At 34.5% G+C, this 20,607-nt stretch overlaps 1 protein-coding gene across 10 annotated transcripts in view; it reads right to left on the bottom strand.

Moving 5' to 3' along the window:
* The window catches only part of C2CD5 (C2 calcium dependent domain containing 5), an 87,982-nt gene that overhangs the window by 21,935 nt on the left and 45,440 nt on the right, over positions 1 to 20,607 (bottom strand). For all 10 annotated transcript variants that reach the window (XM_087814764.1, XM_087814765.1, XM_087814766.1 and 7 more), the window contains 5 exons: positions 15,383 to 15,497; positions 12,747 to 12,842; positions 9,415 to 9,606; positions 5,585 to 5,771; positions 3,308 to 3,472 (listed from right to left, as the gene is read on the bottom strand). In XM_087814764.1, coding sequence (XP_087670890.1) covers positions 3,308 to 3,472; positions 5,585 to 5,771; positions 9,415 to 9,606; positions 12,747 to 12,842; positions 15,383 to 15,497 — 755 coding nt within the window. The remainder of the gene's footprint in view (positions 1 to 3,307; positions 3,473 to 5,584; positions 5,772 to 9,414; positions 9,607 to 12,746; positions 12,843 to 15,382; positions 15,498 to 20,607) is intronic.

Here is a 20,607-nt window from a genome sequence, read left to right as displayed (position 1 = left end):
ATACTTTTCAATGTGTTTTTTTTGTAAACTGCGGGTGTGTTTTTTAATTGAGGTATAATTGACATATATGTTATATTAGTTTCAGTTGCACAATATAATGATTTGATATTTGCATACTTCAGTTTGGTTTTAAATTTTTATAATAAACAACTACCTATGGGGGAAAGTCTATAAAAAATATTTAAAGTCTATATTTAATTATAACCTTTATGGCTAATTAACCTTTTATAGAGTGCATATATGGATACGTCCTTTTATTGATAATAGCAGTCTTGACATGCTAATTCAAAAACATATATATATGTTTAAAAACATATGTGTGTGTGTGTGTGTGTGTGTGTATACACACACATATATGTAAACTGTGACAGACCTAGTGAGGAATTACTGACATCTACTGTACAGAGAGGAAACTACAACAACTAGGGAAATGGCAGTCCTAGCTCAGAAGGTATTTACTGCTCAGCATTTAAAAGTTCTAATAGTCCACAAAGAGTTAAAGATTTATGTCCCCAAATATGATCCGACTCTTCTATATCTTTTCTTATCCAGTGGTAATTTTTCAAAGCTCACCATAGTAAAATGAGGAATACAATAAATGTATGTGTGCATGTATAGATAATATATATATTGCACATGTATTTGCTCTGCAACTTATTAAGCTAAATAAACTTTGGTAGTTAAAATAATGCTCTTTTTCAAGTCAGTGTATGGTATAATCCTATATGGGTTCATCAATCTTTTCCTATTACATAGCCAAAGATCAGAGCTAACTAGAGGTTCTAAATATCTGTTGGCAACAAGGATTATCGGAAGAATTTGGATATGTAAGTACAAATGCAAAAGGCATAGCTTATAGTTAGTGTAACGGACCTTTTGAAAAAACAAAGAAGGTATAAGAAAAAGCTTTTCAAAAATGTAGTTTTAAATGTTCATCACTAGCGCATAACCTTACATAAGACTATCACCACCAGTTTCATAACACAGCTATCTATAGCGTACTTTCACATCCATTCATCTTGTTCGCACTCCAAATTAACCTGCCCTATATAAGTTTGACAGGGCACTTATTATAATGAATACAAAATGAGAAAGAGCAACAGTTTAAAGTAAAATAGTTTGCCTGGGTTTGCAAACCAGTAAGTGAAGAGCTTGTTTACACCAGTTCTTTTGACTCTGAGTGCAATGTTGTTCCCAATAGAAACCATCCCTCTTTCTACAATTTTATAGTAGTTTAAAATTCAGTTATGCCTCTCTTCATTGTATCATGGACCTAATAAACGTAACTATCTGAAATTTAATATATCTAAGATTCATAATGAGGTTTCACCATAGGGGCTGTTATTCCAAATAAAAGTTTTGCACCTCATGTTGATAACTTTGGTTGACTGAATTATCTCCAGTTAAGTGGTACTACACCTCTGCACTAGAAACATTTTTCAATGTATTGAGAAGAAAATCAAACAACAGCATTCACTTCAGCTTGGGCTATCTTCCTAAAATAAGGAACACTAATCCACATTTTTTTGGTGGGCATACACTGTTTTAGAAAATTGAAAACACAAAAATTTAATATGAGTAGTGGCCTGGCACACTGACTTTTCCAAACAAATTGAGATGTTATGCTAAAAAACCATAATGTAGTCAGTATCTGAAATAAGGAAAGCCGTAGTAGAATACTCAAAAGTCGATTAGTCCTTTTGTAGAAATACAGTCATATTCAACATATGAAATCCATACATGCTGAAATTTTTATATTCACAAAAGATTTATTCCCTCTTCTAAGATACTAAAACAATAGCTCAATAAATATTTATTGAATAGATGAAGTAACTTAATTCACACTTTCTAAATATGTCTCCGTCTTCAAGGGACTTATGGTAAAAAACGACGTAAAAACTACACTACACTATAAGTACACTAATATGTAACAGGCACTATGACAGAAGCAAATACAGGTACAATAGAAACACAATGGAAGAGGCAGGTCAGGACAGAAGTATGGAGTTAATAAGCACTGTTATACAAAAGTCAGCTCATATCATTAGAACTGATATATGGAATCCTAACATATAGCTTTGCAAATCATTCTCCCCAACAGGAATAAGCACTATTAGTAGATGTTTAAATATCAAAATAGCCCGGCCGGGCATGGCTCAGCAGTTGAGCGTCGACCTAGGATCCAGGCGATCGGGGTTCAATTCCCGGTCAGGGCACATGCCTGGGTTGCAGGCTCGATCCCTAGCTGGGGGCGTGTAGGAGGCAGCCGATCAATGACTCTCTCATCATTGACGTTTCTATCTCTCTCTCTCTCTCCCTCTCCTTTCCTCTCTCTGAAATCAATAAAAATATGGTTTTTTTTAAATCAAAATATAATTATAAAAGAAAAATAGAGTGAACAAGCAGTCAATCAAGCGTTGAAAGCTTTTACAAAGGCTATATGAGTAAATATATTAACACATTCACATTTTCAATGAATTTAACACTGCTCAATAGAAATATAAAACAAGCATCATAGGTAATGCTCTAGTCATATCTTTAAAATTCTTCCCAGCTTAATACCTTTGCTAGAAAGCTATAAGTTTAAAGCTGGTGCACTACACCAGAAGACTAACCAAAATTCAATAGCATAAATGAAATAATAAAAAAGCAACAATGTTATCCAAATACTTTTTACAGAAGTATTTCATTATCAGAGACTCATAAAAACAAATAGTTTCACTCTACCTCCAACATATCTTTCTTTCAATTCAACGTAAAGCTAGAAGACATCTGTAGAGTAGGAGGCATTGTGATACTGACTGCAAAGCTGGTGAGAAGACTGACTATGGAAATGACTGGTAGGAAAATTGTAAGAAAAATGCCCAAATTGAAAAAAACTCTATTCTTTCACATTTTTACCAAGATAAGCAATGTTTTTTATTAAAAAAGAACATTTTAAGTCATTTATTTAGTCATTCAATAAGTATTTATCAAAAATACGAGAAGCAACTATTATAGGCATTAGGGATACAGTCTCATGGAGCTTCATTCTACTGGGCATTAATAAACAACAGACAAAAAGGGGGATAGAAGTACCAAAAATGAATGAGAGAGTTACAATTCTTAAGTAGGGAGGTCAGAGAAAGTCTCCCTAAAAAGAAGGTATTTGAGCATAGACACAAAGGGAGGCAGAAGACTGAGTAATGAGGGGAGCATATCTAAATGGTGGAAAAAAATCTTTCATGTCCAAAGTATGATAACCCAAAACTATACTAACACCTAAACAATAACTTATGTATTCACAATGAAGATTTAGTTTACTTACTGGAGGACTGATTTCATATAACTCTTTATTCTTAGCAATTGTGTCATTTATCTTCTTTTGCATATGAGATATATGCTGTTCATAGGAGCCATCATTAGGAGTCTTCCCAGCAATCTGAATTCCACCAGGCATTGGTAATGCTGCTAAATATACACCCGTGGCCGACTTGTAAAAATAATGGGGAAATAATTAACAAATGATAATACTGAGTTATCATTTTTAAATTAATCAATTGTCAATTTTATAAAAGTCCATCCTCAAAAGAGTATGATACTCTATGATGAAGTCTGGGCAGTAGATGGCATTGATTCTCAGGAGCTCTTTCTCCTGGTTTGTTCGTTAGTGTCCATGACTGCACCCATGACCTAGTTTCTGAAGCTCAACCTCAAAATACCCTATGTGCCAAGTGAAGCCTTAGTGTACCACCTCTCACACTTTCTAACTGCAATGGCTAATGAGGCAACAACCCAGAATAGTTAAGAACACAGACCCTAGAACTAGGCAGTCCTGGGTCTGAAACCCAGGTTCAGTACATGTAACCGTATCACTTTGGACAAGTTTCAACCTATCATAACATACATTTTCTCCTCTTGTAAAGTAAAAATAATATTACATTTCTTCTGGCATAACACAGTAACAGACACCCAGCAGCACTCATCAGACATTAACTATCATGGAAACTCCTCTTAGGACCTTGAGTGCACAAGCTAGAGACACGCACAAAGATCAAAATCTCAAACAGCTATAATTAGTGTCACTAATGATGAAGAAAGAAAAGATTAGTAAGAATCAGAAAAGGCAGTGTTTGAGGTAGATATTGAAGGATTATACCAGGACTACACAATAGTTTCCTGGGGCTCAACGATCAGAAGTTGATACAGTTGGCACAATGCTTCTTAAACCTCTGAGTATGAATCAAGCTCTTAGTTCCTATAGAGACCCACCAGTAACTAGTTTTATATTTAGCCCAATTTATACATTTATGTTAAGTCCTCAGTAAGTATGTGAGGTTTTAGACAAATGAATTATAATGAATACTTTATTCCCCAAGTTAATCTAAATATCAAATATTTGAATATAAATCAGATTACTTTTATTAATCATTACAAATTCCTTTTGTTAAAAAACTGTGATTACATAATTAATCATCATACAATTATTCCCTACATACAGAAATTTCCATATTTGCTCTTAATAGAAAAACATGGATGAAGCAAGAAACAACTTAGCATTTTATGTATAAATGCATACTGAAAAAAAGAATCCAAGTTCCATCAATTTCTTAGGTTAAATTTCTATGCAGGACTCAGAAAGATGGCAGAGGATTCCCAATTAAAAAGTACCAGTAACATAAAAATGCTGGCTAGCAAAGTATCTAGAATATGAGAGGATTTCCGTAAGTATTGTTGTTCAGATTCCATCTGATGGATATACATTTTGTAGGCACATCTAGTTCTCTGGGTCTCAGGCTATTTATAAAGGCAGCTCATGCTCATTGACAACCTTCCAGTCAGAATTTTTTTCCTAACAAGCAAAGGTAAACATGAAGCTGAGATAAAGAGCCTTACACTGCCTCACAATTTAAGGGCACTTAAGAAACACACATTGTATATTCTACTGTCTCTGACCACAGATGTAAAATTATAATGAAATTTAATAGTAGGTAGTGTCTCACAGGTATTGCTTTACTTTCTTCATTAAAAGTAAAAATTAGTTTAGTTCCTCTTACCCCCAGGAGTAATTTTGCCCCCTGAAGACATCTGGTAATATCTGGACACATTTTTTGTTGTAACACTGGAGGGAAGTTATTAGCATCTAGTGGGCAGAGGCCAGGGATGCTGCTAAACAACCAACAATAAATGAGACAACCCACTACGACAAAGCATTATCCAGCCCCAAATCTCAATAGTTCCAAGAAGGAAAAACCCTGTTTTAGCAATGTAAAAAACAATCAAGTCTAGTACAATGGTGGCTGCACATGATCATTTTTAGAAATCTGACTATTGAGGTTATGGTCAGAATATAAAAATATAATGATAACATAAAAATCAATCAATATTTTATATTTTTAAAATAATAATTTTATAATTAAATATAAAAATAAAATATTTGAAAGCCTATCACCAGATTTATTACTTCGTATGTCTTCAACCCTTAAAAGTTTTGATGCCAGTTTCTTTAGATAAGTCTTTTTTTTAAAAACCTTTGAATCACATAAAACAGAACCTACTGCCACTACAGGCATCACGAAAAGAAAAACAAAACACACGAACTTACTGCTAAGCCCATCAACATATTTTCGCCCACTGTGATCTGAATTCTCAGTCCAAATAAAGCATTCATTCCTTTGAGTTTTAGTTTATTCATTAGCTGAGTATGCACTTCATATTCCATAAATGGCAACAGGTTACTGATCGCTGTGGCATTTGCTTCTGCTTGTGCTTTCTTTTTTAAGCGACATAACCTGTTAAAAAATAATTTAGTCAGTGGACGGTATTCTTGGTAGCATGTTAAGAAGTGTCCAATTTTTAATACGTTCTAAGAGAGTGCTTGAAAAAACATTTACTCATTTCAAGTAGCTTAATTAAGTTATATCAATAATCTTTCTGGCATTTTTTTCACTGTATATGTTTTTGCTGAAAATCTGTGTCAACGAACAAAAAGGAAAAAAAAACCTCAAAATCTCTAGAAGTGAAATAAATACTGATCAAAATCACTAGAAAATATAATTTAAAATTAGGTTTCATAACTCCATGTGACTGTATGATGACTGGACAGCAGAGGAAAATGTTAATTTACTCATTAAAAGAATATAAACTTATAAAAACATATTTTATAAAAATACAAAACTTGAATATCTACCATGTGCCAGGCACTTCTAGGTAGTGAGCACTAACCAATGAAAAAAATACAAAGTCCTGTTTCTCATGGTTGTATTAACAAAGCCCCTGTTCTCATGATTATAGACCATTGGGGCGGGGGGGGGGGGGATGACAAAAGCAAAGCAACCTCAGATTATGTTTAAGAATCAGGTATCTCAAGAAAATAAACCAGGTGAAATGAGTGGGAATAACTAGAGAGAAGGCCTCACAGGAGAGGTGACCCCCTGAGTTGGGATCTTAAAGACACGATAAAAACTGAGAGTTGGAGAAAGACAATTATAGAATGGAGCTGGAATATTAAAAGATCCAAAAGGTGACTGCTGTAGCTAAAGTGAAGTGAGCAAGGGTGAGAGTAGTACAGATGAGGCCACAGGTAAGAAGGAACATGATCATATTAGGGGCTTAGGGGTCATGGTAAAGAGTTTGATTTTATTCTGCCAGCAATGGGACACCCCAAATAGATTTTAAGTATTAACATGAACCCATTTCTATATCAGGACATTATTTATATTGCTACACAGAGAATGGAGTAAGATGACAGAATTGGTGTAGGGATAGTAGATAAGAAACCATTTAAGTGAGAGACAATAAGAGTTTGAACTAAAAAGGTAGCAGTGAAGATAAAGGAAAGATCTCCAAAACTGGTAAGCCAGTCTATTTATTCTAGTAGTTCTCAAACTTTACATCAGAACCACCTAAAGGGCTAGTTAAGAAACTATTACTGGGCCCCATTCCCAGAGTTTCTGATTCAATAAATCTGGAGTGGGGTCTGAGAATTTATATTTCTGTAAGTTCCCCCTAGGATGGTGATGCTATTTATTGGTCTGGGACCACACTCTGAGACCCACTGATGGAGACTAACCTCCTCCTACCTAAAACAAAAAAAATGTTTGTGTGTGTGTGTGTGTGTGTGTGTGTGTGTGTGTGTGTATATATATATATTCTTCTGAAAAGCATCATAGGACCATGGCAAGGGGCTAAGTGGGGCATAAACATAATGAAGCAGCACAAAAAAGTTACTTTGTGGGCTGGAACAGTTCTGTGTCTTGACTATGGTGATGGCTGTAAAAACTAAATAAGGTCTGCAATATAGTTAACAGGATTATACCAATGTCAATTTCCTAGCTGATACTCTACAATCGCTGTATAAGATGTCACCAATGAGGAAAGGTGACTGAAGCGTACATAGCACTTTTTGTTCCATTTTGTAACTTCCTGTGAGCCTATCACAATCAAAGGAAACAAAACATGATGAACAATAACTAGCAGAAACAATAGAAAACAAAAAGATTTCAGATATTAAAATTGTTAATTATAGAATCAGTCAGACTATAACATGTGCTATCAGATTTGAAAAAGAATGAACTGAGACTTCTAGGAATAAAAAATAAATTGCCAAAAACTTAAACTCAAATTATGAGGCTTATTAGCATATTAGAGATAGCTAAAGAGAGAAATAGTTGAAAGACAGAAGAGAAAGTATCTAAAATATAGCAGAGAAAAACAAAAAGACAGAAAATACAGAAGAGAAAGTAACAGACATAGAGGAGGCAATAGAAAGTCTAATATATTCTAACTGGAGTATCAAGAAGAGAGAAGAGATGGAAACACAGGAGAATTAATATCTAAAAACTTTCTAAAACACATGAAAGACACTATTCTACATATTCAAGAAGCCCAATGTATAACAATTGAAAGAAAGATAACTCCATACCTAACACTTCTCAGGGAAACTGCAGAAAACCAAAAACAAATACCATAGCTCAAGCACAGACTGATGAAAAAACATACAATTCCTTCAAAGAAACAATTAGTCTAATAGATTATTTCTCAACAGTAGCAATGAAAGTGAAAAGGCAGTGGAAGGGTATCTTTAGTGTGCTGAAATAAAATAACTGCCACCCAAAAATACCTTTTAAAGATAAAATAAACACATTCAGACAAGCAAAAACAAGATAATTCACCACCAGCAGACCCACCCAAGAAATACTAAAGGATATGCCTCAGGCCAAAGAAAAACCCAAAATGAAAGGCCTAAAATGCAGGAAAGAATAAAACAAAAGTAAATGGAATAAAAATATAATTAGGAGAAAACGCAATATGACTTTGTAATAACATGTGGGGAGGTTAAGAAAAAGGGCACCGTGCAAGAATACCATATTTGGCATGAAGAACTGGATATAGCAAGGCATAATTTATTAAAGTAGAGGAGGCTAACGTGAAAGAAGTGGAGAAAATCAGCAGTTCAGTTTGGAATAAGCGTGAGACATCTACGACACATCAAAATGGGATGTGAAGTCGCAGGTAAGCATACGGGTCTGAAGCTCAGAAGGAAGCTCTGGACTGAAGTTCCAGACCTGGGAGTCAGACACAGACAGCATATGAGTTCACCTATGGAGAGTTCTGAGAAGAGGGTCCAGACCCTTGGCTTTCAAGGATCAAGAAACGAAGAGGAATCAACAAGGAGACTAGAAGCTGTTCATACAGATGGGAAAAGGCAGAAGGTGTGGCATCCTGAAGTCAAAGAAGTTTCAAAAAGGAGAAAATGACCAACTGTGTGACTGCTGAGTCATCAAGTACAGTGAGGTCAGACATGCTCAGTGGACTTGGTAACCTGGCAGGTGCTAGTGACAGTCAGAGCTGTTTCCTGTGTTCCTACCACAGGGATGCCATGGCATGTCCTACTCCTGTACAGTTTAAAAGGAGCTCTTAACAGCTAAGTGAAGTCATAAGAGAAACACTACATAGCACTGCTCTTTAAAAGAAAAATGTCCATTTCCAGAATGTGTGACATTTTAATGTCATTAACGCATAGTCACATCCCTAGCTTTCAAGAGGTTAAAGAATAATCTGCATAATAAAAATAAATACAGAATTTAAATGTTTTAAACTAATATACGGTGTCCCCCAAAAATGTTTCTACACACTCTGAATAACTACAAAGGTAGTGTTTATTAAAATACATTTTATTTTAAAAATTGAGCTGTTAAAGTGTGTATATATTTTTTGTGATATTTTGGGACACCCTGTATAAACTTACTTAAGTTTTATAATGAGAGTATTTTTAGTCCCAATTTTCCAAATGATAAAATACAAGGTTCAGATAGAACTGCCCAGCCTATCCAGGACTCCAGGTAGGAAACAGTAGATACTTGAAATTAGGTCTGTTTGGCTCCATATCCCCTACTCTTTCAGGGACCCCAAATATTGTTTTCACAAACATACCTTGCTTGAATAAGACAACCTTTTCCAATAACTGTTGCATCTGTTGGGAGGTCTATAGTTGTAAAGAGAACATCAGGAACTTTTTGTTTCCTGCAGTTATAGCAATATGTGAGATGAGCTGGAAATGGCATATTCAGTTCGTCATATGGTATATGGCAAAATCCACAGCCTGCAGGCAAATTTTCTTCTAGCCTATATGAATATATTAAGAAGAAAAATAAGACGTTCTTGAAAATTCTGTGCTCCTTTTCAAAAACATATATTGTATACATAGTACTTGTGTACAAACTATACCATGATTTCTACCACAGTAGGTTGTAAGAGTACCGCTATGACTGATAATTACAAATGACCATGAAATGAGAACAAGATGAGAGAAAAGGCTTATACAAGTAGGAAATCATTTTTTATCAATCATATGTGTGATGACTTACCACCTAACAAAAACCATTATTATTTCAAAGTTTTTTCTTTGGGATACAACATAAAATCAAACAGACAATGAGAGTGACATTTTCTTACTATATGACAGATATAATGCAAATATAATTTAAGAATTTCTAATAAAAAAATTTTTTTAACCAGAAAACCTAACTATATGAAAAAATCATGGTTAAAAACCAAAATGCCTATTTAAGAAACAACATATATATCATGCATAAACTGCAAATGAACTACCCACAACCTTCCCATTCACTGTAAAATGTTTGTTGTAATATGCTGTTTATGAGTTCGTTTTAGAATGATTAAGTACTTTTTTACTCATTAAGTCTAAGGAAATCAGAAGAATGGAAATGGAAACAGAGAAGGCTCCATGGAGAACCTCAGGCTTTTGCCAAGCCCTATCTTCTAGGGCTCTGGAAGGTGTGAGTTCTCAATTCTCCATATTCTAAAGCAACCTTTTAGAAGCTGAAATTTGGCAAGTAGACACATTTTTAAAAGGAAAGGAAACTAATACTATATCTACAAGGAGTCAGGCTTTCTGCAGATCCTTTGCATACATTATTTCACTGAATTTTCAATAATTCACTGAATTTCTAAATCAAATTAAATTACTCCCAGATATTATTCTTTTATTACTGATATAGCATTCTGGTATATATTCATTTATTACTGATATAGCATTATGGATGCAGCATTCTGGTATATCAGAAGTAACAGGGAATTCAGACATACCTGAGTAAAGCTGTGTCACCCTGAACAAGTTATTTAACCTCTTAGAGCCTCCTCTATAAAATCGGAATAACAATATCTGCCTAGAAAGGTTCTTTTTATGTTTTCAAAGACTAAGTAAGAACACAATAGGCAAACACACAGGCTGCCCTACCCCCTAAAATAATGCCCACCAGACAACAGAAACTAGTTCTACTTGGCCTGAAACCAAACTGAGATACTAAGTAACTTGCTAGGTCACACTAGGTACTAAGTAGCAGACCTAAATTTTAATGCCAATTAGTTTGATTCCAAACTAACTGGGGGGTATAAACTGGGGCAATTTTTAATTAAACACCTCATAAAAATATGGACATAAATTGTGCAACATTATAAAGCCACAAAAAAATAAAGTATTAAAATTTAACAAAACAGGTCCAGAGGCATGGAAGCATGGAACAGAATGACAGGTCTCAAAGGGGAAAGGGGTGGAGGAGATAGGAAGAGTTAACCAAAGAACATATATACATAGTCCAAGAACACAGGCAATAGTGTGGGGAAGGCCTGGGGTGGGGAGGGGACTGGGTGGAGGGGGGAAAGTGAGGAGGGGAGGGAATGGGGGCCATATGTAATACTTCCAACAATAAAATTTAAAAAATTATGAAAGCATCTGAAATATAAAATGTACAAAAGAGACTCTAAATACTGAGATCATAGGAAATTCTTCCTTCTACTCTCCTATATTTTTCAAATTTTCTCTAGTAAGCAGTAATATTTTTTATCTCTTTTACAAATAAAAATATCTGTTGCATTAGACTACCATACAAGAGAATCCACTGTATCAATCCAAGCCACAATACTGAAAAAACCTACCAGCATGGGGAAGGTCATTTGTTAAATTAGGCTTCTCTCTACTCAATGAAATCTACTGACATGTGTAACAACTATATTGCAGCACTGGGAGAACTCACAGGCAAAATCTGTTTTCTCAATAAAACATTGCAATTGTTTAATATACTTCAAATGTCCCACCTTCACTTTCCTACTTATGACGACTTTTTGTTGTTGACAGTATTAGAGACGTTTCCCCTTCTTCCCACCTTTACCTCCCTCCACCCAGCTCCCACCCCAGCCCAGGCCCACACTGTACTGATGTCTGTGTCCGTGGGTTATTAATGCTAAGCCCGTTTTAATACTGACAAAAAAAGACACCGATCAAAGTATTCTGTGTGCCTACCAGATTTAGCGTATTCTTTGTTATATAGACACTTGGAAAATTTGTACTAAATCTGATCACATACAGGATTTTTTTTGCTTTCTTCCTTAATATATACTAATACAGGGTGGGGCAAAAATAGGTTTACAGTTGTTCACATGGAAAATACAATGATTAATAAATGATAATAAAAGAATAAACTCTTTTTCACATACTCACAGCTGTAAACTTACTTTTGCCCCATCCTGTATATTAATACTGAAAAAAAATATTGAAAAGCAAATATGCATACTGTGGGGTAAGGACTGATTAAGTTATATTATCCAAGTAGCCTCTGGTACCACACTAACAGTTTTCTTGCATATATATTTGATAATTTCACCTGTTTATGAATAGCATTTTTGACATTTATGGAACCTAACAGATTAAAGGGACCAGTAATCAAATAAACCAGAAAGTAATCTCATTTTACCTAATACTTTCACTTTCACTTTTACATATATTAAAGTTATACTTCACTTTCCATGAAGTTTTTATATATAATTTTGGTATAATATAGTGTTTTGATGGTTTTGGGAATGAAGAAGTTTATTTATGAAAATTGTTTCATGACCTTTTTCTGTTTTAGAGGTAAGACAAAAGAAAGGGGGGGAGAATCAAATCAAAGAAATTATATCTATAATGTAACAAACAAAAACAATGTCTCCTTGAAATTCTGCAACTGGTAGCCATACAAGTCACTTATCAAGATACTAGACATTATAATGTGTCACACAGTGCAGATCCCAAGACTTCTCTGTCGCTGTGTATTAGGTAAAAAGCAGTCAAGTGCCTGGTCCTGATTTCTACTCTGTCCCACTGTAAACCACCCTCATAGAGGAGACTTATCCCGGCTCTGACGGAAAAACAGTCAACTTCTCCCTTCTCTGCCCTTATGGGAAATAAGCCAGGCTGCCAGGACAACCTCTGTTCCAAACAGCTCTCCACGGTGCCATCCTGCAGAAATCTAGGATTCAGTACAGCTGCCGTGCCAGATGCAGATAAAATACAGACCTCTTCACTACAAAAGGAAAAACACAAAAAACAAGTTAACACTTTCAGGCAATCTAAGTTTGGAAAATGTTAAATATCAGAGTGATTACAAGGGTGACAATTTAAATTCAGGTTAGACTCTACTAAATATTAATATCACAGGATTACCTCCTAAACCTAGGAGAGAAAACAGAAGTAATGTAATGTTATTAAAATGGAGAGGGCAAGAATTCTTTGTTACTTAAAAATTATAAAAGGTAAAGCACAATATTAAAGACAATAGAGTCCTTTAAAATATGGTAAAGCTGATAAAGATTGAAACATTTTAAAATAAAAGCAGTAACAAACTATATTGTTGAATCAGGCGATAACTCATTAAAATCCTCCTAAAATGCACATTAAATTTTATTTAAATTATTCTAAAAACAAACTATAAATATCTATATTGCTATAGCTTAATATAAACTTAATAATAAAACAGTATCTGAAGCAAATAATATCCAAAATATACTAAATGGAACTTAAATTACATTGTTTTATATATATGTTAAAAATTGATATTCAAAAGAATTCTTTGAAAGTCTTTACTACATATTACCCAATTTGAAAGCCAAAAAAGTAAACCACCAACACAATTATTGAAAGAGATCACAAAACAAATCAGAAAATTAGCAGCCTACCGATGAAAGGCTGGAAACAAAGTGTAAATGGACCAGAAGCCTAAGAAGATAGGAAAGAAATGGTCACTTGAGTAGAGAGAAGCCAGGCTTAAAATGTTTAAGCGGGTACTGAGGATGTCAGAAGGAACAACATGGGGTCACTAGAAGGCACTGAATCAAGATGCTACAAGAGTAGAGTGCATTGCAGGGAGTTTAACCCAGTAATAGTAAGTTGGATGGGTTAGAACACATTAGTAAAGATGGAATTTAATACAAAGACTTTCTGAGGTCTAGAGAAAAAAAGGAGTTTGTGTCAGATGAATTCAAACTTCTAAATAAGTTAATTGGACTCACGTCTGTAGATCTTGCATCTGTGATCCGTGTCCAGCCACAGTGAACCTACACCTTCTCCACATGCTATGCTTTCAGCCTTGAACCCTGTCCCTATGCCTCTTCTCTTCATTTATATAATTAATATGCATTCCCTGAGATCCAGTGTAAGCTTCAGTTACTTCATTAACACTTTCGTCCAATCTTACCTCTAACCTCCAACCCTCTGGATCCCAAAGCATCCTGGGATTTCTCTATCGTAAAACATACACTCCTCATAATTCTCCCGCAGAATGTGAACCTCAAAACGAGAACTATGGCTTTTCAAACCACATCCCTAGGCCTTGAGAGTGTGACACTAAGTCCATAAGTGAGGCAGGACTATATACCGGGGAGTAAGGCAGGAGAAGCATAAAAAAGTTAGCTTAACAAGAATAGAACTACTACTATGGGAATAGGACAGTTCAAGAGCATGATAACACATGCTGCAAAGGAAAAGATGCGACGGGTGTGGCTCTGTAACGTCCACACTTACTACAGCCTAAACTTTTTTCTCTAACAAGAATGACCACCATAAGTTCAAGAGAATTATCCGTGTCACAACTCCAGTAAGAATTACCTAAGAATGGCAGATGGAAAATAAGATAGCAGAGGGTCAACCAGTTTCTAGATGAGATCACAAACTTCTGAAGGAGCTGGTAAGGGGGTTCAAGAATGGCAGACAGCAAGTAAAGTCGAAACCTGAGCAAGGAACTAGGAAAACTCTTGGTTACGATAAAGACCCAAACAAACGAGGTGTACATGAGCAAAGGGTGTGGGTGGAAAAATACTGTGATCCAAGAATGAACTCTTACAGTTTCACATTTTTAAGAGGCAACAGTTTTGAGAGGTAATGAGGTCCATGTATGGTTTAGAGTCAAATGGGGATAGAGGACGTTAGAATGAGAAAGTGCAATGCGAGGGTGACAATCACATTTAACTGGAGGAGACAGCAGAGAAGGAATGAAGACGGGCAGAAGAATGATCGGGAGGGAGGAAGTCCTGAACTGTGGAGTGGCATGGGCTTTAAGAGGCTGTTCAAAACGTAAGACAGGCAAAAAGGGTTTTGAGAACTAAGAATATGGAAGTCCCTTCATTACTTGGCAGCATTAGGATGATTTGTTAGCAGGAGAAAGATAAGTAACAGTTAGTAAAAGACAGCAGGAAGAGTTTGGAGATGGGCTTTAAAGACACAAGGCGGTTCATTTACAACAGATCAAGGGTTCAAAGATCACCGAGGAAGAAGTCAGCCGAGTCACAAACGGGAATAAAATCAGCCTAGAGTTAACATATGCTATGAGTCATTATTATAGTCTCATTCAATGTGAAAGTTGAGGCTCAGAGGAATGGAATAACTTTCTCAAAGTTTCACAGCAATTCGATGGCAAAAATGGCACATGAACCTCAGTCTGAGGTACCCTAAAGCCCATGCTCTGGATCACCCCGCTATTCTCTCTGTATTTGCATAAAGCTTTTCCCTTTTCAGATGACAATCTGTAAGTTACAGCATCTAGAAAAGCAAGTTGTTATGATCATTTACCAGATGCTAGTTGATTCACTGTAGCCCACTACGGCATGACAGCCTAATGCTTTAGCATGTGATTTTATTTCTTGTCTGATTTCTGCCCACCATGCATCTCGAGTTTCTGGTTCATCTGAAAAATAAATTTTAAATCAGTTTACTACTCAATAGTACACTGTCTATATGAACAAGAAATGTTTAAAATAAACATACTCTGTAAGGCAAAAAAGTACTGTTCTACAACAGATTTTAAAACATCCTATCTTTAAAATACTTCTTCTCAAAAGCTTAATACTTTAATGTAATGCTACTTCTCAAAAAGTTTAACATTTTAAACTTGATTGCTAGAAAATAAACTACCCAGTTCTATTTGCTTTATTACTTTTAAGGGACACCTACAGGGATGTATTTTATCAGGTACAACTTAAAATGTAGACCCAGACTTTCCAGATTCTAATTTTAAACTGAGAGGATATCCTATATATCACCTCACTGAGAGAACACATTATGAGTCATATCCATAAATTCAGATTTCATTTCCTGGTGCCTATTTTTTATAACCCACTATATTTTGGATTCTTTTCAAGGCAAAGATTAGTTGATGTTAAAAAAAGAGAAAGCCATCTGTAGCTCTACCATTCTAAAGAGATGTGGGTCCTAAAGCAAACTGACAAAATATAAAGGGACTAGCCAATTCAAAATTTAAAAAAATACAGTTAAAAGATTAATATAAATAATTTGGTCAATGTATATAGGGACAAATTTCAAATAGAACACTATAATTCCACATATGGCTCTGTGATTAAGAAAATGCCCTAGAATCACAGAATTGTATTTTATTACCATAGAGGAATCCCATACTGCTTTGTAATGGAGCATTATAAATGGGGCATCTGTCGCACATACTTCCTAATCACTTGCATTTAGCTGCAAACTACTGGTGAACAGCAGCTGCAAATTACAGTAACTTTTTATGTACAAAGATGTTAAAAGCAGAAACAGTCTATAATCAGCATATCCTAATTTGTTTTTTTGTGTGGCCAATTCCACTGAGATAAAAAAACTTAACCAACTCTCAATAGGATGCTGAGCTCTTATTGTAAATTTTCTACATATAAGGCACTATTACAACTGAAAATAAAAACAATCCCCAAACTTTCCTTTTTGGATTTCAATATATATCCACTTTCAAAATATGTTTTGCAAAATAAGAAGAATAAGTAGAAATATACTCACTAGTGAAATATTGAAGACAGCAAAGTAAAGAAAGGTTAAAGGCTTACTATGGCTCACATTCCTACGATGTAATTTTGTTTCCTCCACAGGGAGGAAGGGGATCAGCAAAAGGGAGAAATGAGGAGATAAAGGCCAGAACTACAATTGATGCCAGCCACTTCTTGAATTAAAGTTTTGGATCCAAGACAGAGCTACCCTAAAACTTTCTTTCAGGAGAAAAGAAAAAAATGCAGACTCCAGGAAACTGAGAAAAAGATCAAAGTAGGAGAAAAATAAAGAAGGAAGAGAAATAGAAAAGACTACAATAGGGTGTTAGCAATTAGCATTATTAATTAAGAAATGTGTGAGAAAACTGGTGGCCCTATTTTGCACACACACTATTATCTTAAAGGGTTTCTTGATATTTCTAACTGAAATGCAGACATTAACAGCACAAATACACTTTCAAGTCCATTCTCTCTTTTTCTTTTAAGACACATGTTTCCAGACCAACTTGGACATCTATTTAACATCATCCTTTCCTAACAGGGAACTTTTATATCACAAGACAAACTTAAAAGCTGAAGTAGTTGCTTAATCTATCAAATTACTTACTCTTTGAAAATAGATATCATAAATAATAACAAATATTTCTATTTAAAAATAATTATTTTTGTGAAAAACTGTATAAAATAAAAAACCTAACTTTTCTTAAATGCAAATGCACTAGTAGGGCCTGCTATTTCCTTCTTATATCTTTCTGCAAGTTTAAACTATTACTTGCTAAAACTAATAATTATATACTATGTTTTTATAATATATATCTTCTCATATTAGGGGTGCCTACATCTGTGCCACAAGTAATACACAGTAGCTTTTCTGTTTTAAAAATGAACTTTACAAGAAGTAATCCATTTTAAATTAATGAAAAACAGAAGGAGCCACTTAGTTTAAGTTCAAGGTGTATTTATTTAGAAATGACTGGCATGTCTAAACGAAAAAGTATGTAATAATAAATACTATGAGATACATGTAATCACATAGAATACAAAGTTTATTTACATCAAACTTACCTTGGTATAATACATAAAGTAATCAGATAATTAAACCAAACACTATGAAAGAATAGGTGGCTGATTAAAAAAAAAAAAAAAGCTGAATGCAGCATGTGTGGAGCATTCATATTCCTCTGACAAGTTCACAGGCAGCCTTTATTTTGACACACGAGCCACACAGTTGCACATGGGGATGCCACTGTTGTAATTATTTACAAGTTTAATAAAAGCTAACGAGTTACATAACATGGGAGCTAAGGAAGCAAATGGCATATGTCCACACTCCAAAGAATTTCTCAGATTTGGTTTTTGGCTAAAGCAAAAGCTCAAAGAACGAAGGGTTTTGCAAAGCAGATTCAGCAGACAGGAGCCAGAAACAGTGGATATTTTGGCGCATGCTTGGATCAGGTGACAGTACAGACCGAAAACTATGGCAGCTCACTGAAATGGTTACAGAAAGTAATGGCCCTAGATTCTAGGTGAAAGCAAGGCAAGCATACAGTAGGGAGCACTTAATCACAAACTAGTAATTGGATTAACAATAGTTACCTACAACTGTAAGCAAAAAGCCAAAGGATTAATTTTTTGGCTATTAAATTTAAGGGTTGTTTAATTAAAATAAAATTAAGGTTAATCAATTTATTTAACATTAAAGAAAAATTAAATTTATCTTCAACACCTATATCATACTTATGCCAGAGATGAGCCAGAGAATACTGAAGTAATTATGATTCAGCCTAACTTATTACAACTGAAAATGCAGAAATATCATAGTATTTAACCGCTACATTCTTACAGGAACCACGAGCGAGTTTGAATTGGTTTATTCATCCTATGTACGTCAAAAATTGAGGACCTACCATACTCATATAAACAGCAGAACAAAGAGTCTGGCTTAAAAATTGACGGCAACTATACACGCCATACAGAGAACTGAATACGATTTAGTCGTTTGGAGGACATACAGCTGAGATGTGAGGGTCACAACTGATAACGTGTCAAAGACGTTAAGAAAAACATACCTTCACTTGAAATACCATGCTCCTCCCAATAATCTATAGAATTATTGATAATTATAAAGATATCATTTTAGGGCATAATAAAGTTTATTTATTATACAAATTATATTTCATACTACTTTTATGTTTTTCTTCTATGAGTCAAAACACAGATAATATCATAAATCTTTCAATGTATCCTTTTAATTGTAGGCTCGAACTGAGCTCTAGATTAGTATTTCACTGATACCTCATTTAAAAGTAATGTCTGCACACCTGGGTTGACATCATTAATTAATTCATTTTGCTGCTGTTACTTTTCTAGAGCATAGCCATAGCTTGATATCTTGCCATCTTTTTAGCATTTTTCTTGTTGCTGAAGTTCAAGTGAAACTGGTAAAGGTTCCTGAAATAACAGTAATAGTTTATATCTCAGAAAGTAAACAACAAAACAGGCCTTCGTAAAACTCAATCCCTTAGAGGTTTCAGGCAATCACACACCTGCAACTAAGAATGACTGGCTACCTGAAGTGTTAATTAGTTCTATGCTTACACAGCTCTGGAAGAGAATAACTCTGCCCATAAGGATCTTTTCATCTGGTTGAAAGAATAAAGGAAATGGACATTATTCAATCTAATTTTTAAATGAACAAGAGGAGATAAACTGTTAGGTAGGAACAAATAAAAATTTGTAATACAATTATATTCTATCTTGTTCATGGAAGCATAAAATGCTATATTCTCAAATATCTGAAAGAAATATTCTAACTCGGAATAATCTTTGAAGAAGGTAAATTTTCCCTAATGAAATAGAAAGTAGAAAGTTCAGGTTCAAGGGCATGTATTTCAAATGGGGTGGGGATTCAGTCCCAAGCCAGGAAGGACAGTCATATTATAAAGGAGTAGTGTGCAAGCTCAGAACAAACATCAAGATGTAGTCATTTGGAATGTTAGGAGGTAGCTGGGATATAATCCACGTTGGACCAAACTGGAGTTCTTTACTATTTATAAAAAGAAAATCAGATAATCTTCTCCTTAATTTTGAAATTAAACTCTTCATATATAAAGACCAGTTAGAGTACATACAGAAAGAGAACATTGTGTTACATTTACATGTTACATTATAATGTAATGAATATAAAGTTGCATTATTATACATATAAAGAGTGAATTTCACAATTAAGGAGATTATATATCTAATTTTTTATGGATAGTAATGAATATCAAGTTACATTAGATATACAGAAAAGTATATATACATTTATATGTTACTTTATATATGAAGAAAAGTTCGCATAGCATACATGCTATTTATGCTTTCTTGAATTCTACAGGGTGAGGCAAAAGTAGGTTTACAGTTGTTCATATGGAAAAGAATACAATAACTAATAAATAATAATACAAGAATTCTGTGTTTTGCATACTCACAATTGTAAACCTACTTTTGCCCCACCCTATATATATCTACTTCCTAAAAACCTCATTAAAATACTAAAAATTAAAAGCTGCTTAACTACTTTAGGCTTAGTTTGCACATCTGTTCATGTGTATCTCTTAGATATAGTAAAAAGATTAACTGCTGAGATCATCAGTAGAATTCAAGTTCCAAGAGAGCCTATTTCCATTTAATTAATACATACACACACACACAAACAGAGCAAAACAGTGTAAAAAGTAGCCAAGATGAGGTGTGTAAACAGAATCTCTGCCTGGCTGAAGAGTGGTGTTGCCAATCTTCAACACTGTGCTTAAGACATGGCAGGCACTCCATAAATATTCATTAAATAAAAGGCTTTTATTTAAAATTGTAAAAAAAAGAAAAAAGTTTTGGATAATCAGACTGATATGTATATTCTATAAATATTTCCTTAAACATCATTTGATTCATTGCGTTTCAAACATCGCGTTTTACACACTACTCTGTATTTCCTCTCTCCCTTCCTGAAAAAAATATCTAAGCTGACATTCATCCTAC

This window comes from Miniopterus natalensis, chromosome 2 (genome assembly GCF_054644295.1).
Source record: "Miniopterus natalensis isolate mMinNat1 chromosome 2, mMinNat1.hap1, whole genome shotgun sequence".
In the NCBI taxonomy this organism is placed as follows: Eukaryota; Metazoa; Chordata; class Mammalia; order Chiroptera; family Miniopteridae; genus Miniopterus; species Miniopterus natalensis.
The sequence above is the reverse complement of the archived record's forward strand: the minus strand, read 5'-3'. Positions and strand labels throughout refer to the sequence as shown.